Here is a 16,456-nt window from a genome sequence, read left to right on the forward strand (position 1 = left end):
GATGGGTGGTGTTGTCTTTGATATACTGTAGGCCTGTCTACAAAACATATTCTGTGACAGATGTTGTTGTCTTTGATATACTGTAGGCCTGTCTACAAAACCTCTTCTGTGATGGGTGGTGTTGTCTTTGATATACTGTAGGCCTGTCTACAAAACCTCTTCTGTGACAGATGTTGTTGTCTTTGATATACTGTAGTCCTGTCTACAAAACCTCTTCTGTGATGGGTGTTGTTGTCTTTGATATACTGTAGGCCTGTCTACAAAACCTCTTCTGTGACAGGTGGTGTTGTCTTTGATATACTGTAGGCCTGTCTACAAAACCTCTTCTGTGATGGGTGGTGTTGTCTTTGATATACTGTAGGCCTGTCTACAAAACCTCTTCTGTGATGGGTGGTGTTGTCTTTGATATACTGTAGGCCTGTCTACATAACCTCTTCTGTGATGGGTGGTGTTGTCTTTGATATACTGTAGGCCTGTCTACAAAACCTCTTCTGTGATGGGTGGTGTTGTCTTTTATATACTGTAGGCCTGTCTACAAAACCTCTTCTGTGACAGGTGTTGTTGTCTTTGATATACTGTAGGCCTGTCTACAAAACCTCTTCTGTGATGGGTGGTGTTGTCTCTTATATACTGTAGGCCTGTCTACAAAACCTCTTCTGTGACAGGTGTTGTTGTCTTTGATATACTGTAGGCCTGTCTACAAAACCTCTTCTGTGATGGGTGTTGTTGTCTTTTATATACTGTAGGCCTGTCTACAAAACCTCTTCTGTGACAGGTGTTGTTGTCTTTGATATACTGTAGGCCTGTCTACAAAACCTCTTCTGTGATGGGTGGTGTTGTCTTTGATATACTGTAGGCCTGTCTACAAAACCTCTTCTGTGATGGGTGGTGTTGTCTTTTATATACTGTAGGCCTGTCTACAAAACCTCTTCTGTGACAGGTGTTGTTGTCTTTGATATACTGTAGGCCTGTCTACAAAACCTCTTCTGTGATGGGTGGTGTTGTCTCTTATATACTGTAGGCCTGTCTACAAAACCTCTTCTGTGACAGGTGTTGTTGTCTTTGATATACTGTAGGCCTGTCTACAAAACCTCTTCTGTGATGGGTGTTGTTGTCTTTTATATACTGTAGGCCTGTCTACAAAACCTCTTCTGTGACAGGTGTTGTTGTCTTTGATATACTGTAGGCCTGTATACAAAACCTCTTCTGTGATGGGTGGTGTTGTCTTTGATATACTGTAGGCCTGTCTACAAAACCTCTTCTGTGATGGGTGTTGTTGTCTTTTATATACTGTAGGCCTGTCTACAAAACCTCTTCTGTGACAGGTGTTGTTGTCTTTGATATACTGTAGGCCTGTCTACAAAACCTCTTCTGTGATGGGTGTTGTTGTCTTTTATATACTGTAGGCCTGTCTACAAAACCTCTTCTGTGACAGGTGTTGTTGTCTTTGATATACTGTAGGCCTGTCTACAAAACCTCTTCTGTGATGGGTGGTGTTGTCTTTGATATACTGTAGGCCTGTCTACAAAACCTCTTCTGTGATGGGTGTTGTTGTCTTTGATATACTGTAGGCCTGTCTACAAAACCTCTTCTGTGATGGGTGTTGTTGTCTTTTATATACTGTAGGCCTGTCTACAAAACCTCTTCTGTGATGGGTGGTGTTGTCTTTTATATACTGTAGGCCTGTCTACAAAACCTCTTCTGTGACAGGTGTTGTTGTCTTTGATATACTGTAGGCCTGTCTACAAAACCTCTTCTGTGATGGGTGTTGTTGTCGTTTATATACTGTAGTCCTGTCTACAAAACCTCTTCTGTGATGGGTGTTGTTGTCTTTGATATACTGTAGGCCTGTCTACAAAACCTCTTCTGTGATGGGTGTTGTTGTCTTTGATATACTGTAGGCCTGTCTACAAAACCTCTTCTGTGACAGGTGTTGTTGTCTTTGATATACTGTAGGCCTGTCTACAAAACCTCTTCTGTGATGGGTGTTGTTGTCTTTTATATACTGTAGTCCTGTCTACAAAACTTCTTCTGTGATGGGTGTTGTTGTCTTTTATATACTGTAGGCCTGTCTACAAAACCTCTTCTGTGACAGGTGTTGTTGTCTTTGATATACTGTAGGCCTGTCTACAAAACCTCTTCTGTGATGGGTGTTGTTGTCTTTGATATACTGTAGGCCTGTCTACAAAACCTCTTCTGTGATGGGTGTTGTTGTCTTTTATATACTGTAGGCCTGTCTACAAAACCTCTTCTGTGACAGGTGTTGTTGTCTTTGATATACTGTAGGCCTGTCTACAAAACCTCTTCTGTGATGGGTGGTGTTGTCTTTGATATACTGTAGGCCTGTCTACAAAACCTCTTCTGTGATGGGTGTTGTTGTCTTTGATATACTGTAGGCCTGTCTACAAAACCTCTTCTGTGATGGGTGGTGTTGTCTTTGATATACTGTAGGCCTGTCTACAAAACCTCTTCTGTGATGGGTGTTGTTGTCTTTTATATACTGTAGGCCTGTCTACAAAACCTCTTCTGTGATGGGTGTTGTTGTCTTTTATATACTGTAGGCCTGTCTACAAAACCTCTTCTGTGATGGGTGGTGTTGTCTTTTATATACTGTAGGCCTGTCTATAAAACCTCTTCTGTGATGGGTGGTGTTGTCTTTGATATACTGTAGGCCTGTCTACAAAACCTCTTCTGTGATGGGTGTTGTTGTCTTTGATATACTGTAGGCCTGTCTACAAAACCTCTTCTGTGACAGGTGTTGTTGTCTTTGATATACTGTAGGCCTGTCTACAAAACCTCTTCTGTGATGGGTGGTGTTGTCTTTGATATACTGTAGGCCTGTCTACAAAACCTCTTCTGTGACAGGTGTTGTTGTCTTTGATATACTGTAGGCCTGTCTACAAAACCTCTTCTGTGACAGGTGTTGTTGTCTTTGATATACTGTAGGCCTGTCTACAAAACCTCTTCTGTGATGGGTGTTGTTGTCGTTTATATACTGTAGTCCTGTCTACAAAACCTCTTCTGTGATGGGTGTTGTTGTCTTTGATATACTGTAGGCCTGTCTACAAAACCTCTTCTGTGATGGGTGTTGTTGTCTTTGATATACTGTAGGCCTGTCTACAAAACCTCTTCTGTGACAGGTGTTGTTGTCTTTGATATACTGTAGGCCTGTCTACAAAACCTCTTCTGTGATGGGTGTTGTTGTCTTTTATATACTGTAGTCCTGTCTACAAAACCTCTTCTGTGACAGGTGTTGTTGTCTTTGATATACTGTAGGCCTGTCTACAAAACCTCTTCTGTGACGGGTGTTGTTGTCTTTTATATACTGTAGGCCTGTCTACAAAACCTCTTCTGTGACAGGTGTTGTTGTCTTTGATATACTGTAGGCCTGTCTACAAAACCTCTTCTGTGATGGGTGGTGTTGTCTTTGATATACTGTAGGCCTGTCTACAAAACCTCTTCTGTGATGGGTGTTGTTGTCTTTGATATACTGTAGGCCTGTCTACAAAACCTCTTCTGTGATGGGTGGTGTTGTCTTTGATATACTGTAGGCCTGTCTACAAAACCTCTTCTGTGATGGGTGTTGTTGTCTTTTATATACTGTAGGCCTGTCTACAAAACCTCTTCTGTGATGGGTGTTGTTGTCTTTTATATACTGTAGGCCTGTCTACAAAACCTCTTCTGTGATGGGTGGTGTTGTCTTTTATATACTGTAGGCCTGTCTACAAAACCTCTTCTGTGATGGGTGGTGTTGTCTTTGATATACTGTAGGCCTGTCTACAAAACCTCTTCTGTGATGGGTGTTGTTGTCTTTGATATACTGTAGGCCTGTCTACAAAACCTCTTCTGTGACAGGTGTTGTTGTCTTTGATATACTGTAGGCCTGTCTACAAAACCTCTTCTGTGACGGGTGTTGTTGTCTTTGATATACTGTAGGCCTGTCTACAAAACCTCTTCTGTGACAGGTGTTGTTGTCTTTGATATACTGTAGGCCTGTCTACAAAACCTCTTCTGTGACAGGTGTTGTTGTCTTTGATATACTGTAGGCCTGTCTACAAAACCTCTTCTGTGATGGGTGTTGTTGTCTTTTATATACTGTAGGCCTGTCTACAAAACCTCTTCTGTGACAGGTGTTGTTGTCTTTGATATACTGTAGGCCTGTCTACAAAACCTCTTCTGTGATGGGTGTTGTTGTATTTTATATACTGTAGGCCTGTCTACAAAACCTCTTCTGTGATGGGTGTTGTTGTCTTTGATATACTGTAGGCCTGTCTACAAAACCTCTTCTGTGATGGGTGTTGTTGTCTTTGATATACTGTAGGCCTGTCTACAAAACCTCTTCTGTGATGGGTGTTGTTGTCTTTGATATACTGTAGGCCTGTCTACAAAACCTCTTCTGTGATGGGTGGTGTTGTCTTTGATATACTGTAGGCCTGTCTACAAAACATATTCTGTGACAGATGTTGTTGTCTTTGATATACCGTAGGCCTGTCTACAAAACCTCTTCTGTGATGGGTGGTGTTGTCTTTGATATACTGTAGGCCTGTCTACAAAACATATTCTGTGACAGATGTTGTTGTCTTTGATATACTGTAGGCCTGTCTACAAAACCTCTTCTGTGATGGGTGGTGTTGTCTTTGATATACTGTAGGCCTGTCTACAAAACCTCTTCTGTGATGGGTGTTGTTGTCTTTGATATACTGTAGGCCTGTCTACAAAACCTCTTCTGTGACAGGTGGTGTTGTCTTTGATATACTGTAGGCCTGTCTACAAAACCTCTTCTGTGATGGGTGGTGTTGTCTTTGATATACTGTAGGCCTGTCTACAAAACCTCTTCTGTGATGGGTGTTGTTGTCTTTGATATACTGTAGGCCTGTCTACAAAACATCTTCTGTGATGGGTGTTGTTGTCTTTGATATACTGTAGGCCTGTCTACAAAACCTCTTCTGTGACAGGAATACATTTCTCAGCCCCTTTATCTATAAATAATAGCTGACATATTATGATAAGTGCCAGTGACAAAAACAGAGATAAAACCACATAAATCAGTTGTTAGAACTTGTTAGCGTGACATATGATGGAGCCCTTCTGTTGCTATGACGCCTGTCCCATCTCACCGTGCTGATTGGCTGGCGTGGATCGGAATGTCCACCGGCTTGGGCTCAGGGGAGGGGCTTCTCAAAACAGGAGGTGGGCTTTCACTCTCCTCCCTCTCCTCTATTGGTTCCTCCTTGATGACAGGTGTGGGAGGTGGACCTGTGGACGAATCAGAATGCCCATCTCTAGGAAGTGAGGAGCTACAGCCAGGGGCCGAAGTGCCATTGTTGTTGCCGGGGTTACTAAGAGGTGGGGGTCCTTTTGAGGCGTTTTGAGGTGAGAGGGACTGAGAGAGAGAGTTGGTATGGCTGCTGCCACTGCTACTATTACTATTGCTGTTAGTCGGGACCAGGTTGTTCCCACTGTTCCCATTGGAGTGGTAGGGGCCGCTGAAGGGGGCGTGGCTGTTCAAAGTGCTGTGGAAGGGTGAGGGCCGACAGCCAGGTGACACACCTGAACCAGGAAGTGACATGTTGGCCCCGGAGGAGGAGCCTGGCGGGTAGGAAGGAAACCCTCCCATCTGATTGGTCGAGGGGCTTAGTAAAGGAGAGAGGGGTGTTGCAGGAGTCTGATTGGAGGAAGAATAATTTGCCGGACGAACGTGATTGGGTCCCAGGCCGGAGGGGGGTTGGGGCTGAGCAAGGGAGGTTTGGGGAGGGGGGAGAGGGGGAGGAGGTGGCGGAGGAGGGTAAGGAGCATTCGGAGGGTGTCCATGAGGAGTGGAGGAGGAAGAAGAGGGAGAAAGGGACGGGGGTTGGGGGGGACCGCCACGGTTTTGGTAGAGAGACGACTCTCGCTGGTTGGTGTCCCTCTCTCGGTCCCTGTCTCTGGGCTGCTGGGCTGGAAAGTGGGGGTGGGGCAGGTGGGGGATCTGAGGTCCACCTGGGTAGTCTCGGCCCAGGTTTGGAGTCATTCCGGGAGGGCTGGGGTACTCACGGGCCGGGCCGGTGGAGGGTGGGCCACCAGGGGGATAGTCCTTGGCCCCAGGAGGGTACTCTCTATGGAAGTGTTCTGGTCCAGAGGGGGGACTGTGCCTTGTCTGTGCCTGGTCCATCGATGGGGGGTAGTCTCGTTTGGAGGCGCTTTGAGGATGTGGGTGGGGGGGTAGGGTAGGGTGGCTGGGGTTGTTTTGGGGTGAGGAAGGGGGGTCGCGGTTTAGCATGGGGGCTGCAGGTAACCCACTGGTCGAGCTTGAGGGGTTTCCTAGGGGGAGGGGGTTATTATTGGGGTTACCATTGCCCCCCACCTCTCTCATCTGGCCCCCAAACTCGCCCCACCGCCCCCCCTCTTTGTCTCTGGGGTGCCCCCTTCCTCCCCCAGCACCAGTGGGTCCAAACTCCCTGTTCTGATTCTCATTACGATTCAGTAAAGGAAACTCCCTTCCTCCTACATCCCTCTCTCCCTCCCTCTCCCTCTCTCTATCCCTCTCTCTTTCTCTGAACACCCCCGGTCCAAATTCTCTTCCCCCAGGACCCATGGGGGGGTCTCTCACAGAGCCCTGAGGTCCCAGGCCTGGGTACTCCCGGTTCTGACCCCCAAACTCCCTCCCTTGGACCCCATTAGGACCCCCCATCCCACCAGAAGTGCTGCTGTTACTACCACTAATAGCCGAGAAATCCCTACCTATCTCCCTCCCCCCATACTCCACCCTCACTCCCCCTCTCTCCCTCTCGCCGGCCGCCCCCCTCTCCCTTTCCCCTCCCCCGGAAGCGTACCTGGGGAGGTACTCCTTGTGGGGGTGGGGGAGGTAAGGGGGGTGGGAGGAGGACGAATGACGGGAGGAAGGGGGGTTGTAGACGGATGGCAGTTGCTGCTGCTGCACTGGGGGTTGGTGCTGCGGCTGGTGAGTGTGGTGGTTACCAGAGTAACGGGTGTAGCCCCAGCTCCCCTGGCAACCGGTTGCGGTGCCTCCCTGCCATCCGGTGGGGCTGTAGTGGTGGGGGTGGGGCGGGGGCTGGGAGGGGGGTAATGGGCTGGTTTGGGGTAACAGAGAGGGAGGAGCCGTCTTGTTGTCCATCAGTTTCTCACCTTTCTCCATTTTCTCTCTCTCTACTTTGACTTCTGAGGGTAGGTTCTGCCCCCCTAGTTCTAAGGGTTTCAGCGCTGGTGGTGGAGGAAGGGGTGGTGGAGGGGGGTGTGGAATGTTGGGGTTGCCGTGGGGATAGTCTCCCCCGGCGACAGTTGCCTTGGTCACGCACTGAGCTTTAGCTTTGGAGTTAATTCGATTGCCACTGTGCACAGTGTCAGCGCTGGCCGGTCCATACTCCATCTTGCTTACCAGCTTGGAGTCCTGTGAGAAATAGGACTTCCTGCCACTATTGCTGTCATTGGCTGAATCCCCTGCTCCACGGAGAGAGGGAACAGGAGCAGAGGAAGAGATGGAGGAGGATGGCAGCTTCAGAGAAGGGCTGTCCTCTATTCCTCCATCCTTCCTTTCTCCATCCCCGCAAGACTCATCCCCTCTCCCCTCTCTGGCTGCTCTCCTTTCCTCTCCTCCTGTCTTCCCCACTCCTCCCTCTTTCCTTTTCTCCCGTTCCCCCTCTCCTTGCTTTGGTGAGTCTGGACCATCAGAGTCAGAGTCTAAACTGGCTGGAGGCGAGGCAGAAAGACTCGGGGAGGAAGATCGATTGTCCTGGTCGATGTCCCGCCCACTGCTCAGACTATTGGCCAAGCTCCCTACAACTGAGCTCCTGCTGCCCTGGGATTGACCATCCTCGTTGTCACTGTCACGTGACTGTCTGGGAGCCGAGGGTGGGGGCGGTATAGTGGGGGGAGTACTGTCAGTTGAATGAGTTGAAGTCGGTGGGTTGGTGACAGAGGAAGAATCCTGATGACATAAGGTGAATATGAGGAAAGTATATATTAATTAAATGTTGACATTAAATCATCCTAATTCAACCTAGTGGTGCAGTTCAACATCACGTTACACTAACCTGGACTTTCTGCCTCTTTGGTGGAGGCACAAGTTCCTCCCCTTCACTCTCTGACGAATCATGGCCTTGCGATCTGTGATTGAAGCGACTGACAGCCAATTCCTCACCAGCAGCTCTTTGCTAAGATACAGAATATGCATGCATATCATTTTTTAAAGTAAGAAAGACAAACTCAACGAGAGATGACACTGCAGGTAAAAGCAGTATAAAACACCCCACATTGGCACTACAATTGTACATATAAGGTAATCATGGTGGTGATGACTCATACAGGCACGCACACACGGCTTCATTAAGGCTTACATGTAGATCAATATCTAATAACTGACAGCATCTTCTCTCACTCACACACACATGTACACACAGACACAGACACACACAGACACACACACACACACTTGTACACTCGTGGCCAAAAGTTTTGAGAATGACACAAATATTAATTTTCACAAAGTCTGCTGCCTCAGTTTGTATGATGGCAATTTGCATATACTCCAGAATGTTATGAAGAGTGATCAGACGAATAGCAATTAATTGCAAAGTCCCTCTTTGCCATGCAAAAACATTTCCACTGCATTTCAGCTCTGCCACAAAAGGACCAGCTGACATCATGTCAGTGATTCTCTCGTTAACACAGGTGTGAGTGTTGACAAGGCTGGAGATCACTCTGTCATGCTGATTGAGTTCGAATAACAGACTGGAAGCTTCAAAAGGAAGGTGGTGCTTGGAATCATTGTTCTTCCTCTTTTAACCATGGTTACCTGCAAGGAAACACATGCCGTCATCATTGCTTTGCACAAAAAGGGCTTCACAGGCAAGGATATTGCTGCCAGTAAGATTACACCTAAATCAACCATTTATCAGATCATCAAGAACTTCAAGGAGAGCGGTTCAATTGTTGTGAAGAAGGCTTCAGGGCGCCCAAGAAAGTCCAGCAAGCGCCAGGACCGTCTCCTAAAGTTGATTAAACTGCGGGATTGGAGCACCACCAGTACAGAGCTTGCTCAGGAATGGCATCAGGCAGGTGTGAGTGCATCTGCACACACAGTGGAGGATGGCCTGGTGTCAAGAAGGGCAGCAAAGAAGCCACTTCTATCCAGGAAAAACATCAGGGACAGACTGATATTCTGCAAAAGGCACAGGGATTGGACTGCTGAGGACTGGTGGTAAAGTAATTTTCTCTGATGAATCCCGTTTCCGATTGTTTGGGGCATCCGGAAAAAAGCTTGTCTGGAGAAGACAAGGTGAGAGCTACCATCAGTCCTGTGTCATGCCAACAGTAAAGCATCTTGAGACCATTCATGTGTGGGGTTGCTTCTCAGCTAAGGGAGTGGGCTCACTCACAGTTTTTCCTAAGAACACAGCCATGAATAAGGAATGGTACCAACACATCCTCCGAGAGCAACTTCTCCCAACCACCCAGGAACAGTTTGGTGACGAACAATGCCTTTTCCAGCATGATGGAGCACCTTGCCATAAGGCAAAAGTGATAACTAAGTGGCTCGGGGAATAAAACATTGATATTTTGGGTCCATGGCCAGGAAACTCCCCAGACCTTAATCCCATTGAGAACTTGTGGTCAATCCTCAAGAGGCGTTTGGACAAACAAAAACCCACAAATTCTGACAAACTCCAAGCATTGATTTTGCAAGAATGGGCTGCCATCAGTCAGGATGTGGCCCAGAAGTTAATTGACAGCATGCCAGGGCGGATTGCAGAGGTATTGCAAAAGAAGGGTCAACACTGCAAATATTGACTCTTTGCATCAACCTGTAATGCAACTTGTAATTGTCAATAAATGCCTTTGACACTTATGAAATTATACTTCAGTATTCCATAGTAACATCTGACAACAAAAAAAATATCTAAAGACAGCAGACTTTGTGAAAATGTATATTTGTGTCATTCTCAAAACTTTTGGCCACGACTGTACAGCTAACCTTGTGGGGCCACACAATTCAGTCCCATTCCAAATCCTATTTTCCCTAAACCCTAGCCCTAACCCGTACTCTTACCCTAACCTTAACCCAAAAACCTAACCTTAACCCTAAACCTAAAACTAGCTCCTAAACCTTAACGCAATTCTAACCCTAACAATAATTCTAACCTTAACCCTAAACCCCCTAGAAATAGCATTTGTCCCCAGTTGGTACCCACAAGAATAGTTAAACACATCCACACACACACTTTACGATAGACAAATCTAGATGGAAAGACTACATGACAAACAAAGCCAAAAGGAGAAAGAGACTGCCATTACTAGAGACACAGAGGGACAACATTACAAGAGTTTCTTAGGGAGAACACGGGAAAGAACAGACATAAAACATGATAGGTTCTCACCGCCTGCCTGTCGGTTCGTTCTGCACGAGAAGGGCTGGGATGCGGGCGTCTACCCCTCCTCTCCTCGTTGCTTCCCCCCCGCCTCCGCCCACTGCGCATTGGCATCTGAACCGCCAGGGGTGGAAGGGGCAAGAAGGAGAAAAGGAGATAGAAGGAACAAATGAAGAGAGAGAAGGGGAAATGGGTTATGAGGGGGATAAAAGGGGTAGAGGTGGGTAAAGGGGGGTAGAGGTGGGTAAAGATGGGTAGAGGGAGGTAAAGGGGGGTTGAGGGGTGTAGAGGGTGGTAAAGGGGTCAAAACAATAAGTAAAGAGAACAGTAGAGGACAAAACCAAGGAGTGAGAGAGGGGGAAAGGGGGAAAGAAAAAAGTGAGAGATAGAGGGGATCAGGGAAGGGTAAGGTGGAATGAAGGATGATGAAATAGGGAGGGGGCAGGAATGAGGGAGAAAGGATAGAGGATCAGTGATGGGTAGGGGGGGGTAAGAGCATGAGGAGGGAAAGGAGAGAGAAGAGGAATTGGGAGGGTAGAAAGCGGCAAGAACGACGAGGTGAGAAGAGAACAGAGAGAGGAACAATTATGACATCAATGTCCACAAAGAATATACACACAGAATATCTTAACTTCAAAAGTCGTATTAATCTTAAATGATGTAAAATGTAACATCACAATCCATCTCCGTGCAATATAATACAACATATTAACAATAAACACATCTGCAATCAGACCCACACATGCACACTCAGCTACACAGGGGAACAAGGTAGAGATGAAGGAAGCCATTGAAACAGTTCATACCGATTCTTTGTGAGTTCGAGTTTTCATCGTTACTCCTTTATGATGTCCATCCCTCCCCACAGGCCATAGCAGTGAATGAAGTGGTGTCCTTGTCTTTCTCTGTAGGACTGAAAATCACCTCACCACCATCTGAGCTTCTACAACCTGGAAAAAACACCACAATGATGAACTGTCTACCTAACCAGGCCAGTCCCATTGAATTAGGTAGCATCAGAAAACCCCATACAAATCAAATACAGTGATACAACAACAATAAAACAAGACGTTATTTGACAGGACAAGTTACAGTGCACCATCAATCATAATAACAAATGATGTACACATATCGAAGGATAAATATCGAACAATAACATTACAACTACAGTTATAGGCAATTCATTGCAACGGTGGACTGATGAACCTGGCATGGCTTTGAGTGCATGTACAAGTCAAGGATCCTCAACACAGCAATGCTACAGGAAAACCGATATCTGACTCATATCACACTTCAATACTGAATGGATGCATTGATGAGTAATACACTGCAGTTCAGTTCATTCAGAAGAATCACAGTTAAAGGAAAACTCCACTCAAAAATGATATTTTGGTATTTGTTTCATTAGTCCATTGTTTATATAGTCCCACAATTGATATAGTCCCATTTTGATTCATACCACCAATTCAACAATGGACTACTGAAAAAAATACCAAAATATCGTTTTGGGTGGAGTTTTCCTTTAATGACATGGAACCTGTACACAGATGTATAGATACTGTTGTGTATGACAATAAACACATTTGGAAGAAAATATTGTGTGCAGATTATTCCCTTATGCTGATGAACATTGAATACTGTTCAGCACCTTCCCAAAGCAATTGGATGCGTGTATATGTTCTAGCCTTTATCAGCCTATCAGAACCCACTAAGGTGTTGTTTAAACCTGGGTCAGAAAGAGTTTAAGCTGTTATAGCCATCTCAAGGGCTATCCCAGAGCCACATTAGCCCCTTACCTACCCTACAGGAGCCCAGCCCAGACCCAAACCCGCATGGGGTTAAAAAAGAGCCCAGCCCCAGACCCAAACCTGCACGGGGTTAAGAGTCTGATAATTCATTCATTCATAGATCTAGAGCTGGGAATTGCCAGGGACCTCACTATACAATATTATCATCATACTTAGGTGCCAATACAATATGTATTGCAATTCTCACAATTCTATGTTTTGTGTATCGATACTGTGATTTTATTGCGAGTTGATGTTCCAAAAATATTGCTCACCATATATCTGCTGCAAAGAGACAAGAGAGCATGAGAAAACGAGTTTTGATCAGTCATGGGAAAATAATATTGCTCACCATATCTCTGCTGCAAAGAGACAAGAGAGCATGAGAAAACGAGTTTTGATCAGTCATGGGAAAATAATATTGCTCACCATATCTCTGCTGCAAAGAGACAAGAGAGCATGAGAAAACGAGTTTTGATCAGTCATGGGAAAATAATATTGCAATATTGTCAAAACGATGCGATACGATATGCGATACGATATATCATCAAAAATAATATTCCAATATGTAACTGATTTCCCCCCCATCACTAATAGATACAGGTAATTGACCATGACATGCAACATATATGTTCAACTCATTCACCCATTCATTCATTAGGGTAGTAGACTATGAAATATGACACAGGTTTTACAGGTCCAACTCATTCACCCCTTCATTCATTAGGGTAGTAGACTATGAAATATGACACAGGTTTTACATGTTCAACTCATTCACCCATTCATTCATTAGGGTAGTAGACTATGAAATATGACACAGGTTTTACAGGTCCAACTCATTCACCCCTTCATTCATTAGGGTAGTAGACTATGAAATATGACACAGGTTTTACAGGTCCAACTCATTCACCCCTTCATTCATTAGGGTAGTAGACTATGAAATATGACACAGGTTTTACAGGTCCAACTCATTCACCCATTCATTCATTAGGGTAGTAGACTATGAAATATGACACAGGTTTTACAGGTCCAACTCATTCACCCCTTCATTCATTAGGGTAGTAGACTATGAAATATGACACAGGTTTTACATGTCCAACTCATTCACCCCTTCATTCATTAGGGTAGTAGACTATGAAATATGACACAGGTTTTACATGTCCAACTCATTCACCCCTTCATTCATTAGGGTAGTAGACTATGAAATATGACACAGGTTTTACATGTCCAACTCATTCACCCCTTCATTCATTAGGGTAGTAGACTATGAAATATAACACAGGTTTTACATGTCCAACTCATTCACCCCTTCATTCATTAGGGTAGTAGACTATGAAATATGACACAGGTTTTACATGTCCAACTCATTCACCCCTTCATTCATTAGGGTAGTAGACTATGAAATATAACACAGGTTTTACATGTCCAACTCATTCACCCCTTCATTCATTAGGGTAGTAGACTATAAAATATGACACAGGTTTTACATGTCCAACTCATTCACCCCTTCATTCATTAGGGTAGTAGACTATGAAATATGACACAGGTTTTACATGTCCAACTCATTCACCCATTCACCCAGTCAAGCTCATGTATACTGAATGAGGATATAAATAGAACAGTGGCACACTGGGTGATATAAAGGGATATATTTAGCCAGGTAGTTAGCACTGACAATGGAAGGCCTTGTGTTCAACCCATCGAGCAGTAAACACACAGATGCAGTGTGTGGTGGCACCATTACTACATATATGAATTATTAGTGCATACTGCATATGTTGACTTATTCATACACTCACACACTTTATACAAACAGTTACAGCTGTTAGTTACAGATTCACACACAGACACACACATTGAATAGTAGTGTATAGTCACTTGGCATGAATTCAACATCAGGCGAGTGTGTGTCACCAACTGGCTTTGAACCTGGACTAAGCTCCATAAGACTGTGTTATCCTGCTGAGCTAAAGCCTAGGCATTAGCCCGGAGAGCTAACACAAGTCCACGTCTTAGACTAGGCTACTTGTCAGTCGTCAAGCTATCTTGGTTCACAGAACCCCCTCCTTTACACGTGCAATGTGCATAGCACTATAGTGACTGTTCCCATAGACATGTTGTCTTCTATATTGCAGTAGTTAAAGAATTCACAATTCCACACACTCAATGATAAACATTGAGCCATTACTTGTGCTATGAAATCAATATTTGGGGAGTGTAGGCCTATGGGCCCAATGTAAAGCAGAGGAGGGAGGCTATGGATCCCAATGACACAGATACTGTATACAGTCAGTGTATATCTTAGTCACAGGTGGCTGGCTGCTACTATTCATGGTTTAATTTGCTGGTCCCTGGCTGTGGTCCATCAACACTAAAAGCAAACATAGCATTTACCATAGCTTATAATAATCAAACAATGTATAGCAATGGTGAAACAGACACACACATATGTGCACATTAACTGTTTCTCGCTCTCACACACACGAATGCATTAAAATGAAATATGTGATGCATCGCAGCATGTCTTTAGCCCGTGTAAGTATGCAGTTACACAGCTCACATCACCGACAGACACCGAGAAGCAGGCACCGACAAGCAGGCTCCGAGAAGCAGGCACCGAGAAGCAGGCACCGCAACCGTTCTCTTTCTCCTTTCTTCTCCCGCTACTGTTATTGATACACATGCAGATGCGACCGGCTCTGCTATTCTGTACAACAAGCGAGCTACATCGGAATAGACTAGATCGACGATGTAGACGCTATGTGTAATAGCACATATTGGCTAACACTGATAATGCAGAATATAATGGGTCCTGTGTCTATCTATGCCTGTTGTGTTTCTCCAATAGCGTACTGTTTTTTTTCTTCATGTCTTGAAAAAATAATTCGGAATAGAATGGCGAATGCCATTCTTCACCGAGACGCCTTTTCTCGTTGGAATGTGAGTGCGTCTGTTGTGCGTTCTAACCTAACACACATTTTACCCGGGCATGAATTACACATAACGCATGATCGTTAACGCACAAAGAAAGGGGAGGGAAGACACAAACATGGCCAACAAGAATAGCAAAAATATATAAGCATCCATTTTCCCTTCTCCTTACCTATGATATCCAGCGATGCGTGTCCCCTTTCACTCTCCCTTTCTTTAACCGTCTCTCTCGGTTTATACTGTACGTTGACATACACACATAGGGGCAGCACGCGCACCTATAAACAGAGGCTGCTGGATCATATTGCAACGGTTCCGCAAATAATGCAGAATGTTCTCTCTCCTTCCCAAATCGTTGCAGGAAAAAACGGGGTGCCGCTGAAGACTGTACGAATTGATGCGTACGTTTGCCTCTTCCCCACCCCCTTCTCCCCCTTCTCTTTCTCCCCCTTCCTCCGTCAAGACGACTTGCACTTTTTGCCGTCGGTACAGTCACAAAATCTACTGAGGGCGAGCAAGGGATGCACTTCGAGGAAGAGAGAAAGAGAGGGAGAGGAGGGCGTGATTTGCATATTCTTAAGGAATGGGGGAGCGAGAAGAAAGGGAGGCAGGGAGAAGGAAGAGGCGCAGAGGGCCAACACTCAGAAGAGGGGAGGGAAGGAGAGAAGTCCCTTTTTCAGTTGTATCTTCCCCCACTCCAATGTAGGATCACTGTGCATTAGCCCACGATAAGCTACTTTACATGGATCCTTTATACACACAATAACTCAGCTTACAGAATCTTACCTTTTCTCCCTTTGTTCTAAAACTTCTCCCCGTCATTGTATTGATAGGCAAATGGCTACAGCATGCAGCCCAACGTGTAGTCAAACAGCATCGAACTGAATAATGCCATTATAGCCTAGAATCTAGGCCCTAGATAATAGTGCATTCTCAAAGTTTCCGTGTCCATTATATTCATACCTAGAACGGAGTTCTTTTTTGAGTGTATAAACCTTTCCCCTAAAACCTAGGCCGAGGCCTACCCCGTTTCTTCTCATTCCACCTCTCTCTCCCTCTCCCGGTCTACCTCTCTCTTTTACTCTGCACAGTGTCGGGGGAGCTAGCTACAGTGTGATCAGTCAAGCGGTTCTGCAAACCACCTCCCTACTCTCTCCTTTCGTTTTTTCTTCCCCCTTTACACAGCCCCCTATCCCGTCCCCTATTGTGTAGTAACCATAGTAACCATGTGAAGGAGCGATCTACTGCGCTTGCGCGCCTTTTACCTTCACGTGAAAAGGCCACGTCTCGCGCTCCCTCTGCTGCTACATTTAGAACATGCAGTGGATATACCTGCAACAATTTATATAACAGTGTAGGTACAGTTGATACATT

The 16,456-nt window shown here is 45.3% G+C and overlaps 1 protein-coding gene across 1 annotated transcript in view; it reads right to left on the reverse strand.

The window, feature by feature from the left end:
* LOC118367886 (atrophin-1-like) overlaps positions 1 to 15,514 on the reverse strand; it is a 28,136-nt gene extending 12,622 nt beyond the window's left edge. Inside the window, exons 1-5 of the mRNA XM_052492666.1 lie at positions 15,255 to 15,514; positions 11,171 to 11,314; positions 10,374 to 10,478; positions 8,031 to 8,150; positions 5,118 to 7,924 (exon numbers count right to left, since the gene is read on the reverse strand). Coding sequence (XP_052348626.1) covers positions 5,118 to 7,924; positions 8,031 to 8,150; positions 10,374 to 10,478; positions 11,171 to 11,197 — 3,059 coding nt within the window. The 5' untranslated portion in view covers positions 11,198 to 11,314; positions 15,255 to 15,514. The remainder of the gene's footprint in view (positions 1 to 5,117; positions 7,925 to 8,030; positions 8,151 to 10,373; positions 10,479 to 11,170; positions 11,315 to 15,254) is intronic.
* Positions 15,515 to 16,456: the final 942 nt, after the last annotated feature.

Source organism: Oncorhynchus keta, chromosome 34 (genome assembly GCF_023373465.1).
Source record: "Oncorhynchus keta strain PuntledgeMale-10-30-2019 chromosome 34, Oket_V2, whole genome shotgun sequence".
Lineage (NCBI taxonomy): Eukaryota > Metazoa > Chordata > Actinopteri > Salmoniformes > Salmonidae > Oncorhynchus > Oncorhynchus keta.